Source organism: Podarcis erhardii, assembly GCF_964252035.2.
Source record: "Podarcis erhardii genome assembly, chromosome: 13".
NCBI classification, from domain to species: Eukaryota; Metazoa; Chordata; class Lepidosauria; order Squamata; family Lacertidae; genus Podarcis; species Podarcis erhardii.
In genome coordinates, this window is record NC_138502.1 from 19,597,163 (window position 1) to 19,615,413 (window position 18,251).

General features: G+C 45.6%; 1 protein-coding gene across 1 annotated transcript in view; it reads right to left on the reverse strand.

Annotated features, from left to right (window-relative positions):
- Nucleotides 1-2,807: 2,807 nt before the first annotated feature.
- Nucleotides 2,808-18,251, reverse strand: part of LOC309327718 (sulfotransferase 1A1-like) — a 137,409-nt gene continuing 121,965 nt past the window's right edge. Inside the window, exons 2-10 of the mRNA XM_081837149.1 lie at nucleotides 10,776-10,801; nucleotides 9,947-10,095; nucleotides 8,105-8,230; nucleotides 7,849-7,946; nucleotides 7,328-7,454; nucleotides 6,648-6,742; nucleotides 6,076-6,256; nucleotides 5,030-5,164; nucleotides 2,808-3,373 (exon numbers count right to left, since the gene is read on the reverse strand). Of these exons, the coding sequence (XP_081693275.1) occupies nucleotides 5,052-5,164; nucleotides 6,076-6,256; nucleotides 6,648-6,742; nucleotides 7,328-7,454; nucleotides 7,849-7,946; nucleotides 8,105-8,230; nucleotides 9,947-10,094 (888 nt within the window). The 5' untranslated portion in view covers nucleotide 10,095; nucleotides 10,776-10,801 and the 3' untranslated portion in view covers nucleotides 2,808-3,373; nucleotides 5,030-5,051. The remainder of the gene's footprint in view (nucleotides 3,374-5,029; nucleotides 5,165-6,075; nucleotides 6,257-6,647; nucleotides 6,743-7,327; nucleotides 7,455-7,848; nucleotides 7,947-8,104; nucleotides 8,231-9,946; nucleotides 10,096-10,775; nucleotides 10,802-18,251) is intronic.

The following is an 18,251-nucleotide window of genomic DNA, read 5'->3' on the forward strand; positions in this document are numbered from 1 at the left end:
GCACTGGATAACAATTGCCTGACCCAATGTCCTATTAATCTCCCTGCCAACAAGTCAAAACCAATGCTCAGTACTCTTTATAACCACCCTGCAAATTTGTGCAAAATAATTAGGACGGATACTCAACAGGTCACTTGGAAACAGCCATAGTGTTGTGGTGAGATGTGTTTCGTGTATATCTAAAATTACAGTGATACCTCAGTCCGTTCTTAAACCAAAACCGTTCTTAAACCAAGTTGTGTTTTCCCTAATGAGGCCTCCCACCGCCAGTTCCCTTCCACTGTTTGGCTTCCGTTCTTAGACCAAGGTAAAGTTCGCAGACCGGGACACTACTTCCAGTTTTGTGGAGTTCGTAAACCGAATCGTTCGTAAACAGGACTGTTATTAAACTGACGTACCACTGTATCCTTCTTAAGATTGCATCAATGCCTATAAATTAACATGTGCACTTTTTTCCCATGCCTGTGTCCTCTCTTGAAATGATGTGTTCCCTCTTTTCTGGCAGTTCATAAGCAGCCACCTATTTGTTGCTCAGTTCCAATCATGGACTGTTTTGCTGAAAGGAGGTGGCTGACAGCCAGACTGAAGCGGACATTGAGGCTTCCCGTTGGAACAATCTTTCTGAGACATCTCCATTTATTCAATACTTTTTTAAAAATGTCTTTTCTGGGCCTGTTTTCATGCTTCTGATATGTTTGATTGCTGTCCTGAGAAATACATTGCAGTGTTTTTTGTTAGTTTAAATTCTTTGGATTGCAATCCTATAGTCAGCAACTTGGCATTAAGTTCCCATTGAACTCAGTGGGATTTAAAACTTCTGAACAGAAGCAAAAAGGTTGTGTTGTTAACCATTTATTATAAACTGTCCCGGGAAGTGTTGAAACAGAAGGGTGGGGTGGCGTTCAGTGCTTTCCACCAAATAAATATATGATGAAATACGGTGTATTGCAAAAGCACAGTATATTTCAATGTCACCGCCTCTGTACTTGCAACAAGTTTATAACATTAAAAAACCCACCACATGTTGAAGCACATCGCTGTAATCCTCAAAGGGGAAAATCCAGTAATCCTCTGGCGAATTCTTTGCATCATCTGATGGGAAGGGTGAAGTATTAAGGTAGTTCCAACAAAAGGCAAATCCTCTCAGATCATGTGCTGGAAACTGTAGCTCTAAAACTGAGCAGAGGGCCAAAACAGGGTGTGAGATCAGTTGTTTCCTCACACATACACTTTAAAACAGCCTATACCCCCCTCCCCCAGTTTTGACTGAAGCTACGTCTCGGGGGGGGGGGGCGGGGAGCAGAGGGGAATAAGACAGTTGCAGTTCCTATCTGTGCTCTCTCTACTGCCCCCCCCATAGAGGTCCACTTTATGAAAGTGTGTGGTGAGATCTCCTACATCAAATCTGTTCTTGCAGGTCCTCAGCTTCAGCTGCAAGCCCACATCAAGCTCAGTTCCAGCTCTGCAGTATACCAGTCTGCTAACGCATTTTCAACCTCCTAGACACATGACACCCCCCCACACACACACCTTAAATTCCTTTTCTCAATAGTCAAGATCACAGCAGGGCGGTCATGTGTCCTACATTAGAGAGGGAATCCTCTATTTTTATCTGTTTGAATAGCTATTGAGTCCAAGTCTGATATAAAGATTATTTATTTCATAACATTTATAAACCTTACTTTTTAAAAGACATCTGAAGGCAGCCCTGTTTAGGGAAGTTATTTAATGCTGTATTGTTTTTAACACTCGATTGGGAGCTGCCCAGATTGGCTGGGGAAACTCAGCCAGATGAGCGGGGTATAAATATATTATTATTATTATTATTATTATTATTATTATTATTATTATTATCCTTTTCTTTTTCTTTACAGGGCCATTTAGATGAATGCAACTGGTGTGATGTTTCTGACTTTCTACACTAGTGTTTGTTTAATTCATAGCTTCCTTAATTTTTTCCCCACACTGAAGTTAAGGGTTTAATTAGGGGATTAAGTTTTGCTGCCTATGTATGTGTTTCAACAGTCTTTGAATAGTTTTGATGGAATACAATGGTACCTCAGGTTAAGAACTTAATTCGTTCTGGAGGTCCGTTCTTAACTTGAAACTGTTCTTAACCTAAGGTACCACTTTAGCTAATGGGGCCTCCCGCTGCCGCCGCATCGCCGGAACACAATTTCTGTTCTCATCCTGAAGCAAAGTACTTAACCCGAGGTACTATTTCTGGGTTAGCGGAGTCTGTAACCTGAAGTGTCTGTAACCTGAAGTGTTTGTAACCCGAGGTACCACTGTACAATGTTTAAAGTATTATTTAAAAAACTAAAAAGTTTGGCAATGCTTAGTGCTCCAAGGCTGTTTCAGTGCGAGGTGGTTGGTGCCTGGTTTTGTTTCTTGTTACACTCCGTCCCCAAATGACAGTAGGAAGAGCAGAAGGCAGGGAAATTCAGCTCATCTGACTCCTTTGCCCCTTGGGATGCTCAGCAGTCCAATTTACAGAGCACCACCTACTTGGAGGAAACATAGGTTCTGGCTGGAAGGCTGCAGTCCTCTCAGTTTACGCTGATGATTATTTCCAGATGAAACTGCACATTCCACATGTCATGTGCTTTTTCTTGACTATTGCCATCAGCTCAAAGATATACTTACCCTTGAAACTTTGCTTACAGCAGGAGGGTACCACAAAGCTCATTCGGCCTAACCCCCTGCTGATGCAGGAAATTATTTGCTGACACTCAATACTAATGTCGTTAAATTAATAAAGGACGAGAACGAGAAAGCTTTTCAATAAAAGTATTTATTAATGGTGGGCATATGAATATAAATCTGACGATTTGGGACTTTTTTTAAGTGCACGTCATGCATTCTGCTTAAGTAATGCAAAATATATGTCTCTGCTAAAATTCTATAAAAAATGGGCTTCTTTGAGACCAGATCGTTCTATTTTTAAAAAGCCTCTCCAGGGTCAAAGCAGGATAGAGAGAGAAGAGACCCAAAAAAGGAAAAGGCAAAAAAAAAAAAAAAAAAGAGGCAAAAAAAGAGATGTTCTTTTTGGAATGTGACACCAGTTTTTCTTGAACTCCTTCCTGCATCTGCTGTCTAGGAAAGGAGGTCAAGGATTCACAGCTTACTGAGCTATAAATTGAGCTGAACATTAGTTTGCGGTTGTTCTAGACATAGCCTGATAAGAAGTGACAGCTCCAAAGCTGCACAGTGGCTGGAAAAACTACATAGCAGCACTTTGGGAAACTGGCTGTTTCTTGAAGGGGTCATGAAGGCATCTTGGCTTGATCTTCATCTTTACACCATCAAGGCACATGGTGGCATCTTCCAGAGACAACACAGGGTGTTCTCCTGGCTCCAAACAGTTTACAATCTAAAACAAACAATGGGGAGAGCAAGGGAGGGAATGATGTGGGCAGGTGTCATCACACTCATATCCACACCATTTAAAAGGACACTTGTTGCCCCAAAGAACTCTGGGGACTGTAGTTTAATCCTCACAGAGCACTCTTGGTAAACTACAGTTCCCAGGACTCTTGGGCAGAGGCGTCATATGCTTTAAATGTTGGTGGGGATGTGGCTGTATTTGAAGCTTTGTTACAGTAGGCAATGAAGATTATGAGATTATACCAAAGGCCCCAAAAGAAATATGGGTTTTGGAGGAAGGGGAAATAGTGCCAGCTCCAGATTCCATGGGGTCCATGGGGCCCCTCCTGCTCATTTTCACTGCTGTTGCTGTTCCCCATTCACTAGTCCTCTTTCTCTGGGCGCTGCTCAAGCCACACAACTGCCCAGAGGGAGCAGGTAAGGGAGTGGAGCCTGCTGTTTCTCCTTGTTGGGGGAGCGGGTGGCGCTGTGGTCTAAACCACTGAGCCTCTTGGGCTTGCTGATTGGAAGGTCGGCAGTTCGAATCCGTGCAACCGTGTGAGTTTCCATTGCTGTGTCCCAGCTCCTGCCAACCTAGCAGTTTGAAAGCACACCAGTACAAGTAGATAAATAGGTACTGTTGTGGTGGGAAGGTAAACAGTATTTCTGTGCATTCTGGCACTCGTCATGGTGTTCTGTTGGCGCCAGAAGCAGTTTAGTCATGCTGGCCACGTGACCCAGAAAGCTGTGCACAAATGCCGGCCCCTCAGCTGGAAGTGGGTTGAATGCCACACCTCATAGTTGCCTTTGACTGGACTTAACTGTCCAGGGGCCCTTTATCTTTTACCTTTTTACCTTCTCCTTGTTCCTGACGTTACTCACATGCTAAGAGGGGACAACTGAATGGGCAGCCTTGGCAAGGAGAAGCAGCACCAAGGCAAGGGGCTCCAGGAGTGGCAGTGAGCCTTTTGCTGGGGTATGACCCTCAAGTGCCCAACTATGTTGACCTTTGACACCAGGACTGAGATTTTGGGAATGGGTGAACTGATGAATCCTGTGCGCGCACACACTCTCTCTCTCTCTCTCTCTCTCTCTCTCTCTCATACACACACACACACACACACACACACACACACACGGCTCTGCTAGACAATTGCTATTTTTGGGTGGGATTCAATCATATACCAACAAATAAAGGTTGCACCATTATAGTTAATTAGGCAGTCTTGAACAACAAAACCACTTATCCAAAGATCAGACTTTTGCAATATGAAAAGTAATACAGAAATCCACTTTTTGCAATAAGAAAAGTGATGGGAAGTGCAGAATAACACTTGACACAGGATCGTCTAACCTCCCTGCAAACAAATCAGCACAAATGCTCAATAAACAGCTCTTCTAGAAGGGTCCACCTACACACCAGCAGGGAATGTCAAGGAAGAGTTGTCCACTAGGGAGAAAGCTGCATAGTATTGTGCATGTTCAGGAGTGTTTGTGGACATGGGAGAGAATCCAAGAATCATGGCTTCCGTATTTTGTCTCTTTCCTATTAACTCACTTGAAGATCTGTTCATCAAACAAGAAACCCCGTGGGCAGAATTGATATTAAGAATCTGAAGCAAAGGTAGTAGATTCCATAGAATGGGAATAAAAGGAGACTCACCTGAAAAGGGAAGTCAGAGAGATCAAATCTCTGTCCGGAAGTGCAGGGTCGTTCCTTCCATCTGTCTCTTGTAATCAGCATCAAAGCGCTCGTTTTGAGCCACTGTGAACTTGTTCTTCCAATCGCCAGTGATTCCTGAGTTGAAATGGGAAGAAATGGGAGTCAAGACACTGGCAATTAAAGAGGGACAAGATAGACATGAACATTACTCCCTAAAGACCTGTCAAATATGATGGACAAAAGAGGTTGGTGAGTTCCTGCCCTTTCCACACCGTACTCCATGCAGCAATACGCGGTTGCAGATTCCATTTGTCTGGATTTTTTTTAACAAAAACAATTATTGGGTTTTCAATAATAAATAAATACATAAGCAGAGGAAGTGATCTGCAGGCCCTAATTGTGATGATGGTGGTGATGCAGATGATGGGGACATTTGCCTCCTCCAGTAAACCGATCCCTTTTTGGTGCCCACTCCTTAAGCCCTATGATGCCTCAAGACCTCTTCTGAGCAATAATATTGTTATGTGTTTGTGGGTGCCAGACACCTATAATCCTAGCAAGTATTAAAAGCTAATCAAGCCAGGCTAGCTTCCCGATGAGGTAACCGCCTGGCTGATGGATCATTAAGAGAACAAAGGAAAGGCAGTTTGTGCTAGATGACAAATGGGCGGGCCCCTTCTCCAGCTCTCGGAGAGTTAGAAGGACAAATCCTGAGATTTGGGGGCCGGGTTTGCTGTGATGTGACCCGGAGGGAAAAGCTTCAGGCTGGAAAGGCAGAGAGAGAGAAAGAGTCGTGGCTGATTTCTGCTTGAATCCAAGCCTGTGGCTGTGGTAGAAACAAACCCTTTTGATGTACTGATGTTGTGAACCCCTCCATCGCAGGCTTGGGATGTATATGTGTGCAAATAAACCATATATCATAAAGATACCACAGTCTCCGCTGTGCCTCATTTCCAAAAGGAAACACGGACCCCGGGGTGAACCCCTAGGACCGCTGGAATCTCAGCCCTCTTCAGCCCATCCCTCCAGGTGTCAGTGCAGCTTACCTTTCCTCATGAAAGGGGAGATACTGTGGTCCATAATCGTGGCAGGGATGCTTGTGTAATTGGCCATTTGGTTCTTCTGCATCTCTTTGAAGGAGGTGTGGTGAGCAATCTTCTCGACCAGGTGGTCATCAGGGGGCCTCTCCAGGAATTCCATTACTTTTCGGATCTCCCGCTGAGGATTCTAGAAGATAAGCAATGATTGGGGGTTGAAGCCGGGGGACTTAGGTTAATAAATTAATAATAATAATTTATTATTTATACCCCGCCCACCTGGCTGGGTTTCCCCAGTCCTGGGTTGGGAAAGGAAGACAGGGGAGAAGGACGCAGTGTACAGAATGGGAATACCCAGGTGGACCTCCCAATTTCCCAACCTGGGAATCATCATTTCGTCTGGTGCACCTCTTGAATGTGGCAAATGATGTTCAGGCCCTCGAGACACCACAGTTCCTTCTGACACACACTGCAAGCATGCACGATACATTCTATATGTGCTATGTTTACACTTTGAACATTTTGGTGGCTTTGCTTGCCGTTGCAGCAGAACTGGCATTGAAAGGGAGTGGGAACCTTGCCTCTTTCAAGTCTTCATAGAAAAGGTAGAGCATCTTATGTTCATTCCTCTTGTCCCACCAGCCTTTGACATGGTCGTACCAGGATCCAAAAGAGACTGAGGAGAGAGAGATTATGGGCTTCCGTGAGAACCTTTCTAGAAATTCTGGCCTCTGCTGGGTAAAGGCTGCAACTCAGTACTATAGCTTCTTTTTTTTCCTTTTTGGACTGCAACACCCATCTTCCCTGACCATTAGTCAGGACAGCTGGGGCTGATGGAAGTGGTAGTCTAAAACACGGCACATTTTCCACACACATAAGGATCAAGGTTCCATCTTCAGAACTGGGGAAAGTCTGACAGACACCTTGAAGAGCTGCTGTCAGTCACATCATCATGATCTGACTCAATATAAGGGAGCTTCATCATTTGTTTATCTCATTCTACCGCTACCTGCCCAGAAGCAGTGGGAAGCCAGAGGAGCAATGCCCGGATTTGAACCTTCACATTCACAAAGCTCCTCCAAACCAGGTAAGATCTATGTAAAACACTTGCTCATAATTCCATATGGAATTTCATAATTTCTATATGGTCTATATAGCAGGTGGGTCCAATGACATCTGGAAGATCACAAGTTTTCTGTCCTTGGCTTTCAGGGTCATTGCCCTCGCCCTCTGCCTCTGTCTCATCTCCCACAGTCCTTACTGTCTCCAGCCATAAACTTCTCCAGGAATTCATCCCACGTTCCCGGATCAGGATGCACTTTTGCCATTTGGTAGAAGTAATAATACGAGACAGCCACATCTTTGGCGTTTCTGGCCACGTAGATCATCTGTAGTGCAGAAAGTACCATGCAGATTAAATGGATGATCAGCACAATGCAAAGGTTTTGAAGTCCCTCTCCTTGGCCACTACAAAATGCTGCAAAGCCCTCCATATCTCTGGTTTCTAAATTTTTACATTGCCCATAGATTTTCAAGCCTGTTTTCATATGGACTAGTAACTTAGATATTTTCTAAATAAAGTATTTAAGTATCTTTCATATATAGACTAGAAACTTAGATTCCCTTTTTTTGAAAACAGTAACCTTCTTCTGCATAGAATACATAGCCCTGCTGGCAACTTTGTGATCCTCCTTTCAGATTAACCCTCCAGCCCCTTTCTTCCACAGTGACCTCTTTCAGATCCCGCTCTTGCTAGATTCAGGTGCCCATATACCCTCTCACCTTGCAATCCGTTTCCCAGAATGATTTTGGAAGCAATTGGACTGGAAGGTGTGTTTTAATTAGACACGGCCGAGGTGCTTTTCTGAGCAGATCAATGCCTGGAGGGAGGGAGGGAGGGAGGGAGAGAGGGAGGGAGGGAGGGGGAAAACAGAAGTCAATAAAGAGGCTTCTCCTCTCCCCATCTTTTACGACCTGTCCCCACAGCATACCTTAGGGTGAGGGACTCCTGGATTGCTGGCCTTCTGGGGCGTTTTACCTTTGGGAACTCCTTCAACAGCAAACTCCAAGAAAGGGACTCGCTGATAGATGGGTTCGTGGCTGCATTTCTCCACGTTGCCTTCTTTATAGATCAGGTCGATGACCTGGCTCACCCAGGTAGTTCCTGAAAGGGCATGAAGGGGCATTTTGCATAGGGAAACCCAAGACTGAGGCTGCATACGCCCTACATTTAAAGCACATGCAAACTACTTTCCCCACTCCTCAAATAATTTTGGGTGCTGTAGTTTGTTAAGGGTTTCTGGGCATTGTAACTTTGTAATGAGTCAATTACATTCACCAGAACTCTTTACGGGGGGGGGGGGGTGTGCTTTAAAACGTATATATGCCACCTGAGGGTACATATACAGTGGTACCTCGGTTTAAGAACAGTCCTGTTTATAAACTATTGGGTTTACGAATTCCGCAAAACCAGAAGTAGTGTCCCGGTTTGCGAACTTTACCTTGGTCTAAGAACAGAATCAGAACGGTGGAAGGGAACCGGCAGCGGGAGGCCTCATTAGGGAAAGTGCAACTTGGTTTAAGAACGGCTTAAGTTTAAGAACGGACTTCTGGAACGGGTTCCGGTTCCGGAACGGAACCGAGGTACCACTGTACACCATACAGTCATGGCTGTAGCCCAGGCGGGGGCAGCTGCCCCCCAAATCAAGTAAATAAATAGAAATACTTAACTAACTGAATAATTGCATCACAGATATCTCATTTCTGCCCCCCCCAGCATAAAGCATGCCCCCCCTAAAATAAATCCCATGCATACAGGTAAAGTACATATCCTCCCCAAAAGAAGTCTGGAAACTGTGCGGTGGCAGAATGGGGGGGGGGAGTCCTGTTTTAACTATTTATTTGACGCGGGTGGCGCTGTGGGTTAAACCACAGAGCCTAGGACTTGCCGATCAGAAGGTTGGCGGTTCGAATCCCCGCGACGGGGTGAGCTCCCGTTGTTCAGTCCCTGCTCCTGCCAACCTAGCAGTTCGAAAACACGTCAAAGTGCAAGTAGATAAATAGGTACCACTCCGGTGGGAAGGTAAACGGCGTTTCCGTGTGCTGCTCTGGTTCGCCAGAAGCGGCTTAGTCATGCTGGCCACATGACCCGGAAGCTGTATGCCGGCTCCCTCGGCCAGTAAAGCGAGATGAGCACCGCAACCCCAGAGTCAGTCACGACTGGACCTAATGGTCAGGGGTCCCATTACCTTTACCCTGTGTTATCTCATGTTTTAATACACTGCCCAGAGATCTTTTGAAGAATGGGCGGTATACAAATCTAATAAATAAAGTAATTCTTAGTGTAAGGATTAGAGATATATTACAACTGTAATATGGCACTCTGCACGAGCCCGAAATTTGCCCCAGCTCTCCAATGGATCTCCTCTATTTTATTTCCCCCCTCAGTTCAGGGGAACCACCTGTACAGCCCTAAATCCAGCACTGACAACAACTGCACAGCTATGTCCCTGTTTTCACCAGGGAAATACTTGCTTCCCACCTGGACAACCGGCATATTTGTACAGCCACAAGTCTGCAAAGAACGTGATCCCTTTTAAGCTCTCTTGGAAGCCATTGCTATTTGGAGGCTGTGTTAGACAATGTAACATTACCTCAAGGGCCTAGCACCTTTTCACAGAAACCCAGAATTGTGGAGTTGGAAGGGACCCAATAAGCCATTTTAGTTAAGGTTACCAGATTTTTTTCCAGTGAATCCGGGGACACTTTACAGCTTCAATAGATTTTGTATGGGGGCTGATCTGTAAATCTGGGGACTGTCCCCAGGAAACAGGGACGTGTGGTAAGCTTAATTTTAGTCCAACACTAGACATTCACTCACCAGACTTGGGGTACGTGGAGATCAGCAAGTCCCCCGGATGAACTTGGAAGTCCTTCACCTCTTCCAAGACATCAGCAAACGTCTTGATCATGCCAACTCCCTGGACGTAAACCAGCGGCGGGCGCTCAGGCTCTGCATCGGGCTTCATCCTGGCAGAAAAAGGGAGTTAAAGCAAAGTGGGCTTCTTGCAGCCTTGGGCAGAGTGAGTCGTCCCCCCCCCCCCCCGCCGCCATGCAAGGAAGGTGTACAATACATGAGTGGAATCTGAGCTTGAAATTCAACCAAACGTTACGCAACATCTGGCATACGCTACCTTCCCCCTTGACTGGAGTTGGCAGGGATTTCTGAGGCTGGGCTGAATAATAGGATCAGATAATTGCAAGGAACTGGGATTTCACTGCGAGGGAACTGAAATATCTGCTGAAGAAAAGGGAAAGTCTCACCCCCATCCTCAACCTCATTTGCCACCTGCAAACAAAGCGATTTGTCCTCTCTGTGTCCTTTTTCGAGGGTCAGGACGGACCAAGATTAAAAAAAAAACAGCCTCACAATCCCATCCCTTTCTACAAGTCCTCCTGAGTTCAGTCGGTCTTTCTGCCTGGGAAATGGGTCGACGAGGATTGAAGCCTTCATGCAGGAAAATAAGACCCAGGCTCTCGCTCCCTCTCAGCCTTGAATACTAGTCGTCCACCAGGATATTGGACGGTCTTGTTCTGCCCTCATCATCCCAGGGAGACCAGGAGTCCTGCCTGCCTTGTGCCCTGACAGCTCCTCGCTCCTCCACTGCCCGCAGTCCGGAGGCAGCTCGGCTTCCGCGGGTGTCGCTTACCTTGATCTTGAGGCGCTGGTGATGGTGATGGTTCGGCGGCTGGCGCTGATTTGGGAGCTGAAGCGCTCCCGAATCCGGTTTGTGGGGCGTGGACCAGGAATGGGCGGAGAAGATCTCCCGGGGTGAATTATTCCTGGGTGGGACAGTGGAGAGCTGGTAGCTTTGCCGAGGTGCCGCTGAGATCAAGGCAACCCTTCTGCTTCAGCAAAGCGGAGGGAAGGGTTTTCATTGTGAAACACTAAATATATATGGCAATCTTTGATACTGGGAATTTCTACACCCCCCCCAAAAAAAAACCCCAAAACGAACCCAAAACTATGCTGGCGTTCCGACCAAGGCTTAATGTTTTTTTTCAAGCACGGTGGATTAACGGAGTGCTGCCTCTTTAAGAGCTTCCCAGATCCCCCCAAGTGCCCTCTCTTCGCTTAGCCCCAGAAAGAATAGATCCCTCTTCCAGGTCTCTATTCGGAAGGCTGCCAGGGAGCTTATGTAACAAGCCTGTTAAATAACCTGCCCCTTCAGAGTCACCGTTCAACAGCCAACATAGTTTGGGTTGGGAAAACACTCTGCACATGCTCAGGAGGTCAACTTTGCATGTTCTCACCTATCAGTGAGGACTGAAAGTGGACTCAATTGAAGATCTGCGGATAGACAGCAGTTTAAAATGGTTTCGAGGCCCCTCCGTGTGCACGTGATGAAGATGATGCCACACTCTCTCAGCTCACCACCACCATGTTAAGTGAGCCCACTAATGATCTCTTGATACCAGGCTTCCCAAAACAATTTGGGTAGTTTTAATTTGAGCAATGGAAGAAGCCATTATAATATGTTGATCTGGCTAGAAAAGCAACTTGGGTGTGCTGCAGGGGTCCTGATATGTCCCTGAAGCCGCCGTGCCTGCTTGACTTCCGGCTTGCTTCCCACCTGTTCAACTTGTATATTTTGAAGCACATAGATGTCACAAGCGAGCCATAAAGTCTCCATTAGCATCCCATTTCTGGCTCTACAAAGGTGCCATGGGCTTTGCTGGCACTTGGAGAGTTCGTACAATGTGTTATATGTTTAGTAGTGTGCACCTGTCTCACACCACGAGTGGCGCTGTGGGTTAAACCACAGAGCCTAGGACTTGCCGATCAGAAGGTCGGTGGTTCGAATCCCAGCAACGGGATGAGCTCCCGTTGCTTGGTCCCTGCTCCTGCCAACCTAGCAGTTCAAAAGCACGCCAAAGTGCAAGTAGATAAATAGGTACACTCTGGCGGGAAGGTAAACGGCGTTTCCGTGCGCTGCTCTGGTTTGCCTGAAGCGGCTTAGTCATGCTGGCCACATGACCCGGAAGCTGTATGCCAGCTTCCTCGGCCAATAAAGCGAGGTGAGCGCTGCAACCCCAGAGTCAGTCACAACTGGACCTAATGGTCAGGGGTCCCCTTTACCCTTTACCTGTCTCACACAGGTAAAAAAAATATGGCATTTCAATGCATAGCTGTCAATTTTTCCCTTTTCTTGCAAGGAATCCTCTTCAGAATAAGGGAATTTCCCTTTAAAAAGGGGAAATGTTGACAGCTATGTTTCAATGCACAAACGCACATCTTTAAGCATGCTTTGGATAAGTGCAAACATGGCAGACTGCACTCATATGATTGACTCTGGTTCTCTATGGTATACACCCATATTTGGCTTAACAATCATGGCCCACCCAGTTGGGGCAAGGTTGAGTAAATATTAAAAATGCTTGTTTTATGGTGTTATAACTTATTTCACGTTTATAGTTGTATATAAATGTTTCAGATGTGTTTATGGGGATGGGAGGAAGAATAACATATTTGTTCCTTTGCTCAAGGTGGTTGGTGGAAGGGGTTGAGAAACTTCTCACTAAACAAGGATGTAGCTGAGAATTTTCCAGAAGCTTCCTACCAATCCAAATAGAGCTGGCCGGCCTACCATTAGGCAGAGTGAGATGGCCACCTCAGAAAGCTGGTTTTGCTTGTCATCAAAGGGTAGCAAACGTCAAGTGCTCAAAAGGCAAACATTTAATTTTTTTACAGAAAAGAGGTCTACCAAGTACAATCTCAGGGGCGTAGAAGGTGGTAGTTGAATGTATCTGAAACAATAAAAAAAAGTTTAATGGGCCTTTCCCTCAGAGCATCAGCATAGAAACTCTTACATCAATTATATTTTGAGGAATTGGCAAGAGTTAGGCTCTTGGCTGTTGGGTTCTGAAACCCAAGAGAGCTGGCTGTGAGCCTAAGTGGACCAAGGAGTCTAGGAGTTAAGTTGTGAAATAGCAAACAAAGACCAGAGGAACCAGAAGGAGATGCTGCTTCAAAAGTTAGGAGTAAAAATCCCTGTTTAGGGCACTGCGATTTGTGTGAGAGCGTGATCTCTCATGTTTTGCCCCAAAACGTGTGTTTTTGAGCTCCGTGATATTGCGCAGGTCACCTTACTTGCTTGGGAGCACGGCTGGGAAGATGGACATCCCAGCTTCTGGCAACAACATGTACATTAAAATTAAAGCAGTATCATGCCACTTTTAACCCTCAAAGAATCCTGGGAACTGTAGTTGGTTAAAGGTGCAGAAAGTTTTTAGGACACCCTTATTCCCCTCACAATTCTTAGTGTGGTTTAACAATTATTCCCTCTTTGGGGACTTCTGGGAATTTTAGCTTTGTGAGGGGAATAAAGAAGGCTGATCGCTGAAGAATTTATGTTTTTGAATTATGGTGCTGGAGGAGACTCTTGAGAGTCCCATGGACTGCAAGAAGATCAAACCTATCCATTCTTAAGGAAATCAGCCCTGAGTGCTCACTGGAAGGACAGATCCTGAAGCTGAGACTCCAATACTTTGGCCACCTCATGAGAAGAGAAGACTCCCTGGAAAAGACCCTGATGTTGGGACAGATGGAGGGCACAAAGAGAAGGGGACAACAGAGGACGAGATAGTTGGACAGTGTTCTCGAAGCTACCAGCATGAGTTTGACCAAACTGTGGGAGGCAGTGGAAGACAGGAGTGCCTGGCGTGCTCTGGTCCATGGGGTCCCGAAGAGTCGGACACGACTAAATGACTAAACAACAACGCTCAACATTCTACAATTTCCATGATTCTTTGGGGAGGGGGAGCCATGACTCTTTAAAGTGGTTTGATAACCACTTTAAATGTATAGTACAGATGGGGTCCAAGTCAACAATCAAAAATAGGTAGCCAGTGTGTATTCACACCAGCAATAAGTTGCTCAGAGTGAGACATTAACTCTGAGGTCTCACTCATCAGAGCACAGTCGGCCTCATGGAACGCATTGTGAAATAAGCAAAGTAAATACACATTACTACACAACAATAAGACCCATGATAAAAGACCCAGAGTCTATGGCTACCTACACATTAGTAGCTCAAAATGAAGCAAGACTGGTTTCCCCATACTGTGTTTCAAGTCACATTTTCATATTGCGGGAATGCCTTCACCTGATGTTCATTACCTGTTTGGTTCTCTCACACCTGCAACCCCCCTCAACTCCTATTCATGAAGCTGCCATCTGCACATGTGCAATGGCTGTCTCAAATAACATACATGCCTCAGTTTAACTGCTAAGTGAATACGGCCTACATTGTTGAATTGGATGTAAACCGGTTTGAGGGGGAAACGCATCAAATAACATTTCTCAATAAGCTGCAGGATATGTCTGGGTTGTGTCAAATGCCCTATGTACACACAGAGCCGTCTTTCCCATAGGGCTTAGTGGTGCATTGTGCCAGGGCTGTGTGGGGGAACTGTGCGGCTTTGCCGGCGACCTCCCCTTTCCCTGCATGTTCACCAGCTACGCCCCACCAACCATATGGCTGGCGGGTGCGCAGCTTCCCTCCCAAGCCTCTGCAGGGATCGCTCTCCCGCAGCGGAATGGGGGAGAGCTGCACACCCCCAATGGCTGGCAGTGCGCAGCTTCGCCCCCCCCCCCACTATCCATGGCAATTTGGGGCCACTGGGCAGATATTTGCACCCCGGCACTGCATCTGCTAAAGACGGCCCTGTGTACACAGCTTCAAACACCAGGTGTGGGGGTGCGCCCGAGTCAGTGTACAGTGGTACCTCGGGTTACAGACACTTCAGGTTACAGACTCCGTTAACCCAGAAATAGTACCTCGGGTTAAGAACTTTGCTTCAGAATGAGAACAGAAATTGTGCGGCGGCGGCAGGAGACCCCATTAGCTAAAGTGGTACCTCAGGTTAAGAACAGTTTCAGGTTTAGAACGGACCTCCGGAACAAATTAAGTTCTTAACCCGAGGTCCCACTGTAATGGGAACGTAGAATCTGAGTAAAACCTGAGACCCTTCATCTCTCAATCTCAAGGTCATGGGTTCCAGCTCCACATTGGGCAAAAGATTCCTGCACTGCAGGGGTTGGAGCACCTGACTCTCGTGGTTTCTTCCAACTCTACAATTCTATGATCTTGTGTCTCAGGGAGAAATATATTAACTAATTTTAAGATTTATTTAACTTAATTTCTGGTTGGCAGCTAAAATAGTGTGGATTAGATACTGAGCAAGTTCTGCTGTCCATTGGGATGAAGAATGGTGGATCTGATGTCCTCAACTGTTTTCCTGAATGTGCTTGTGTGTGCTTTAACAGACAGTGTCACAGGGCTCCCACAGCTGTGCTTGTGGCTACTGCCTAGTTCTCTGTGGTAACGAGACAGACATGGCCCCAGCATGAGTGTATAGGCTACCCCTGTGTCCTTGTTGCACATTGGCCTTGTCACCAATGCAGTTCCCTGAGTGGGAGGCTGTAATGAACTTTGCTGTGAATCTCGTCCTATACTTTTGCTGACAAAAAAATATGAACTGTCATCTCTGGTCATCAGAGATTGGGCTGGAAGGAGCCACAAACTGCCCCCTCTTTGCATGAAAAGTGATTTGATCTTCCATGATTCAGTAGCCAGCAGTTATGTGAGGTTGAGCCCTATCTTGACTTCTCAGTCATTCACCTTAACCTGAGGCCTTCATTCCACCAGCCAAAAAACAGCACACACTGGAGTTCAGGGACTTTTAGACCGTTGAACTCTTGCCTCAAAATTCCTTCTGAATTAGTAAATAAGTAGTAAGTAAATTTTTATTTATACCCTGCCCTCCCTGACCAAGACCGGGCTAAAGGTGGCTAACATCAAATATCAAATACATTAATACACAATCAAATGATTAAAGTACAGCTTAAATATAAGAATCAGGATAAAATTAAATGACTGCCCACGAATTACAACCATAGGGGTTGGAAACCTCAAGTATTCATCAGGGCCAGCTATCCATGTTGGACCCACATGAGCCAATAAAAGGGCCTGGGCCTGGACCTGGACCAAAGGCCAGACGGAACAGCTCTGTCTTGCAGGCCCTGCAGAAGGATGTCAAGTCCCGCAGGGCCCTGGTCTCCTGTGACAGAGTGTTCCACCAGACTGGGGCCAAAGCCGAAAAGGCCTTTACCCTGGTTGAGGCCAGTTTAACCTCCTTGAGATCCGGGACCTCCAAGATATTATTATTTGTGGACCTTAAGGTCCTCCGCGGGGCATAGCAGGAGAGGCAGTCCTGTAAGTACAAGGGTCCTAGGCTGTATAGGGCTTTAAAGTTTAAAACCAGCACCTTAAACCTGACGCTGTACTCCACCGGGAGCCGGTGCAGCTGGCATAGCACTGGATGAATGTGGTCCCACGGCAAGGACCCTGTAAGGACCCTCACAGCGACATTCTGTACCCACTGGAGTTTCTGGGTCAGCTTCAAGAGCAGTCCCGCATAGAGTGAGTTACAATAATTGAGCCTGGAGGGGACTGTTGCATGGATCACTGTGGCTAGATCAGGGTGAGAAAGGTAAGGGACCAGCTGCTTAGCACGGTACAGGTGAAAAAATGCCACCTTTGCATTAGCTGCAACCTGTGCCTCCATAGAGAGGGAAGTGTCGAAGGTTACACCCAAACTCCTGATGGAAGGCACTGGCACTAATTGAGCACTCACAAGAGATGGGAGTTGACCCCCATATATATCTTCGTTTGATGCAGGAATTAAAGAAAGTTTACATTCACTTCTGCAAGGACTGCTAGAATAATCTCTTTAGCAGCTTCCTCAGCTAAGGGGACATTTGATTACATAGAAAATACTTTGCATGCTTTTTTGAAACGTGTTGGGGTTTTTTTGCACTTTCCAAAACAATATGCTATCCGAAACACAGCCATCCTTCAAAATGCACTTCTCCGAAATTTGCAGCGCCGTTCTCCAGCAATGCAATTTGTTCAAAAATGCATACATGAAAGTAAACTCAACACATTATTGTGTATATTAGTGAAAATAACATACAAAAGTACATTTTATTAGGGAAAACTGTCAAAGGTGTGCACATTGGGCAAAACTGTATATTAGGAAAATTTCACGTGAAGATGCTGATGAATTTTACTAGAGACTCTTTTTTAAAAAATTGCACAGTGGCGTGGAAATGTGAATAATTTAAGATTTGAAAAATGTGAAATTGAGAGTAACCAAAACTGACAGATTTGCCTACCCCTAGTCGCAGGCGTGGGACTGCCCAGCTCCAGCCCAGTATTCCACCTCTGGCACCTGTGCTATGTTTGTTCTTGTTTGTACTGACAGGAAAAATGTCTTGGCTAGTATTATAGTTTTACATTCTCCTATTCTGACCAGGCGAGTAAAAATGTATGAGGTTGGGAAGCAGCGGGGCCTTCTCGGTTGTGACACAGCTGCTGTGGAATGCCATCCCCTGAGAAGACAAGCCCAAGTCAAAGCCAGCAAATGCTAGGTCCACATGCACAGACAAATAAAACATCCTTATTCCCAACAGACATTTTTAGGCCAAGGATTTGGGTGTAGATCTCCGTGTTCAGTTTGGCTTTTATTGTGTGGAATGTTCCTCGCTTTGAGCTTTGTGTCGTTTTACCTGACGTTTGGCTGCATGTTTATGGTTGTTTTGACAGCTGCTCGGCCTTTCATTTGGAAGGAAGGGCTGGGAAGATATTTCGAAACTAAATATATTAAAAACATTTGTTCTAGACTCGAAGGAAGTCTAAATTATGTGGAGAAAAGGGTTTTGAAGCCACTGGCTCCCCCTTGTGGACCAGAACTTGACAACAGTGAGCAGCAGAGGCAGGCATGTGTTTGAAAAGCTAAATAAACATGTTATTGTTATAAATAATATCTATTAATTTTTATTATATTTACATTATACTATTAATTAATATTAATAATATTTGATGTCATATTGTGTGCCTGGGCTAACCCAGACAGGTGGGTGGCATGTAAATAAATTGTTGTTGTTGTTTCTGTGATCCTAAGCACCTATACCCACAAGAAAATGCTATTGCAATAAACAGTTTTATTTCTAATTAAAAATGGATATGGGTTAAGAATATTAGACTTGGAGGAGTCACTTCTGAATGTTGTTAATACAGAATACAAAGTTGCCAAAAGTTATTTGCAAGTCCTCTAGTTCT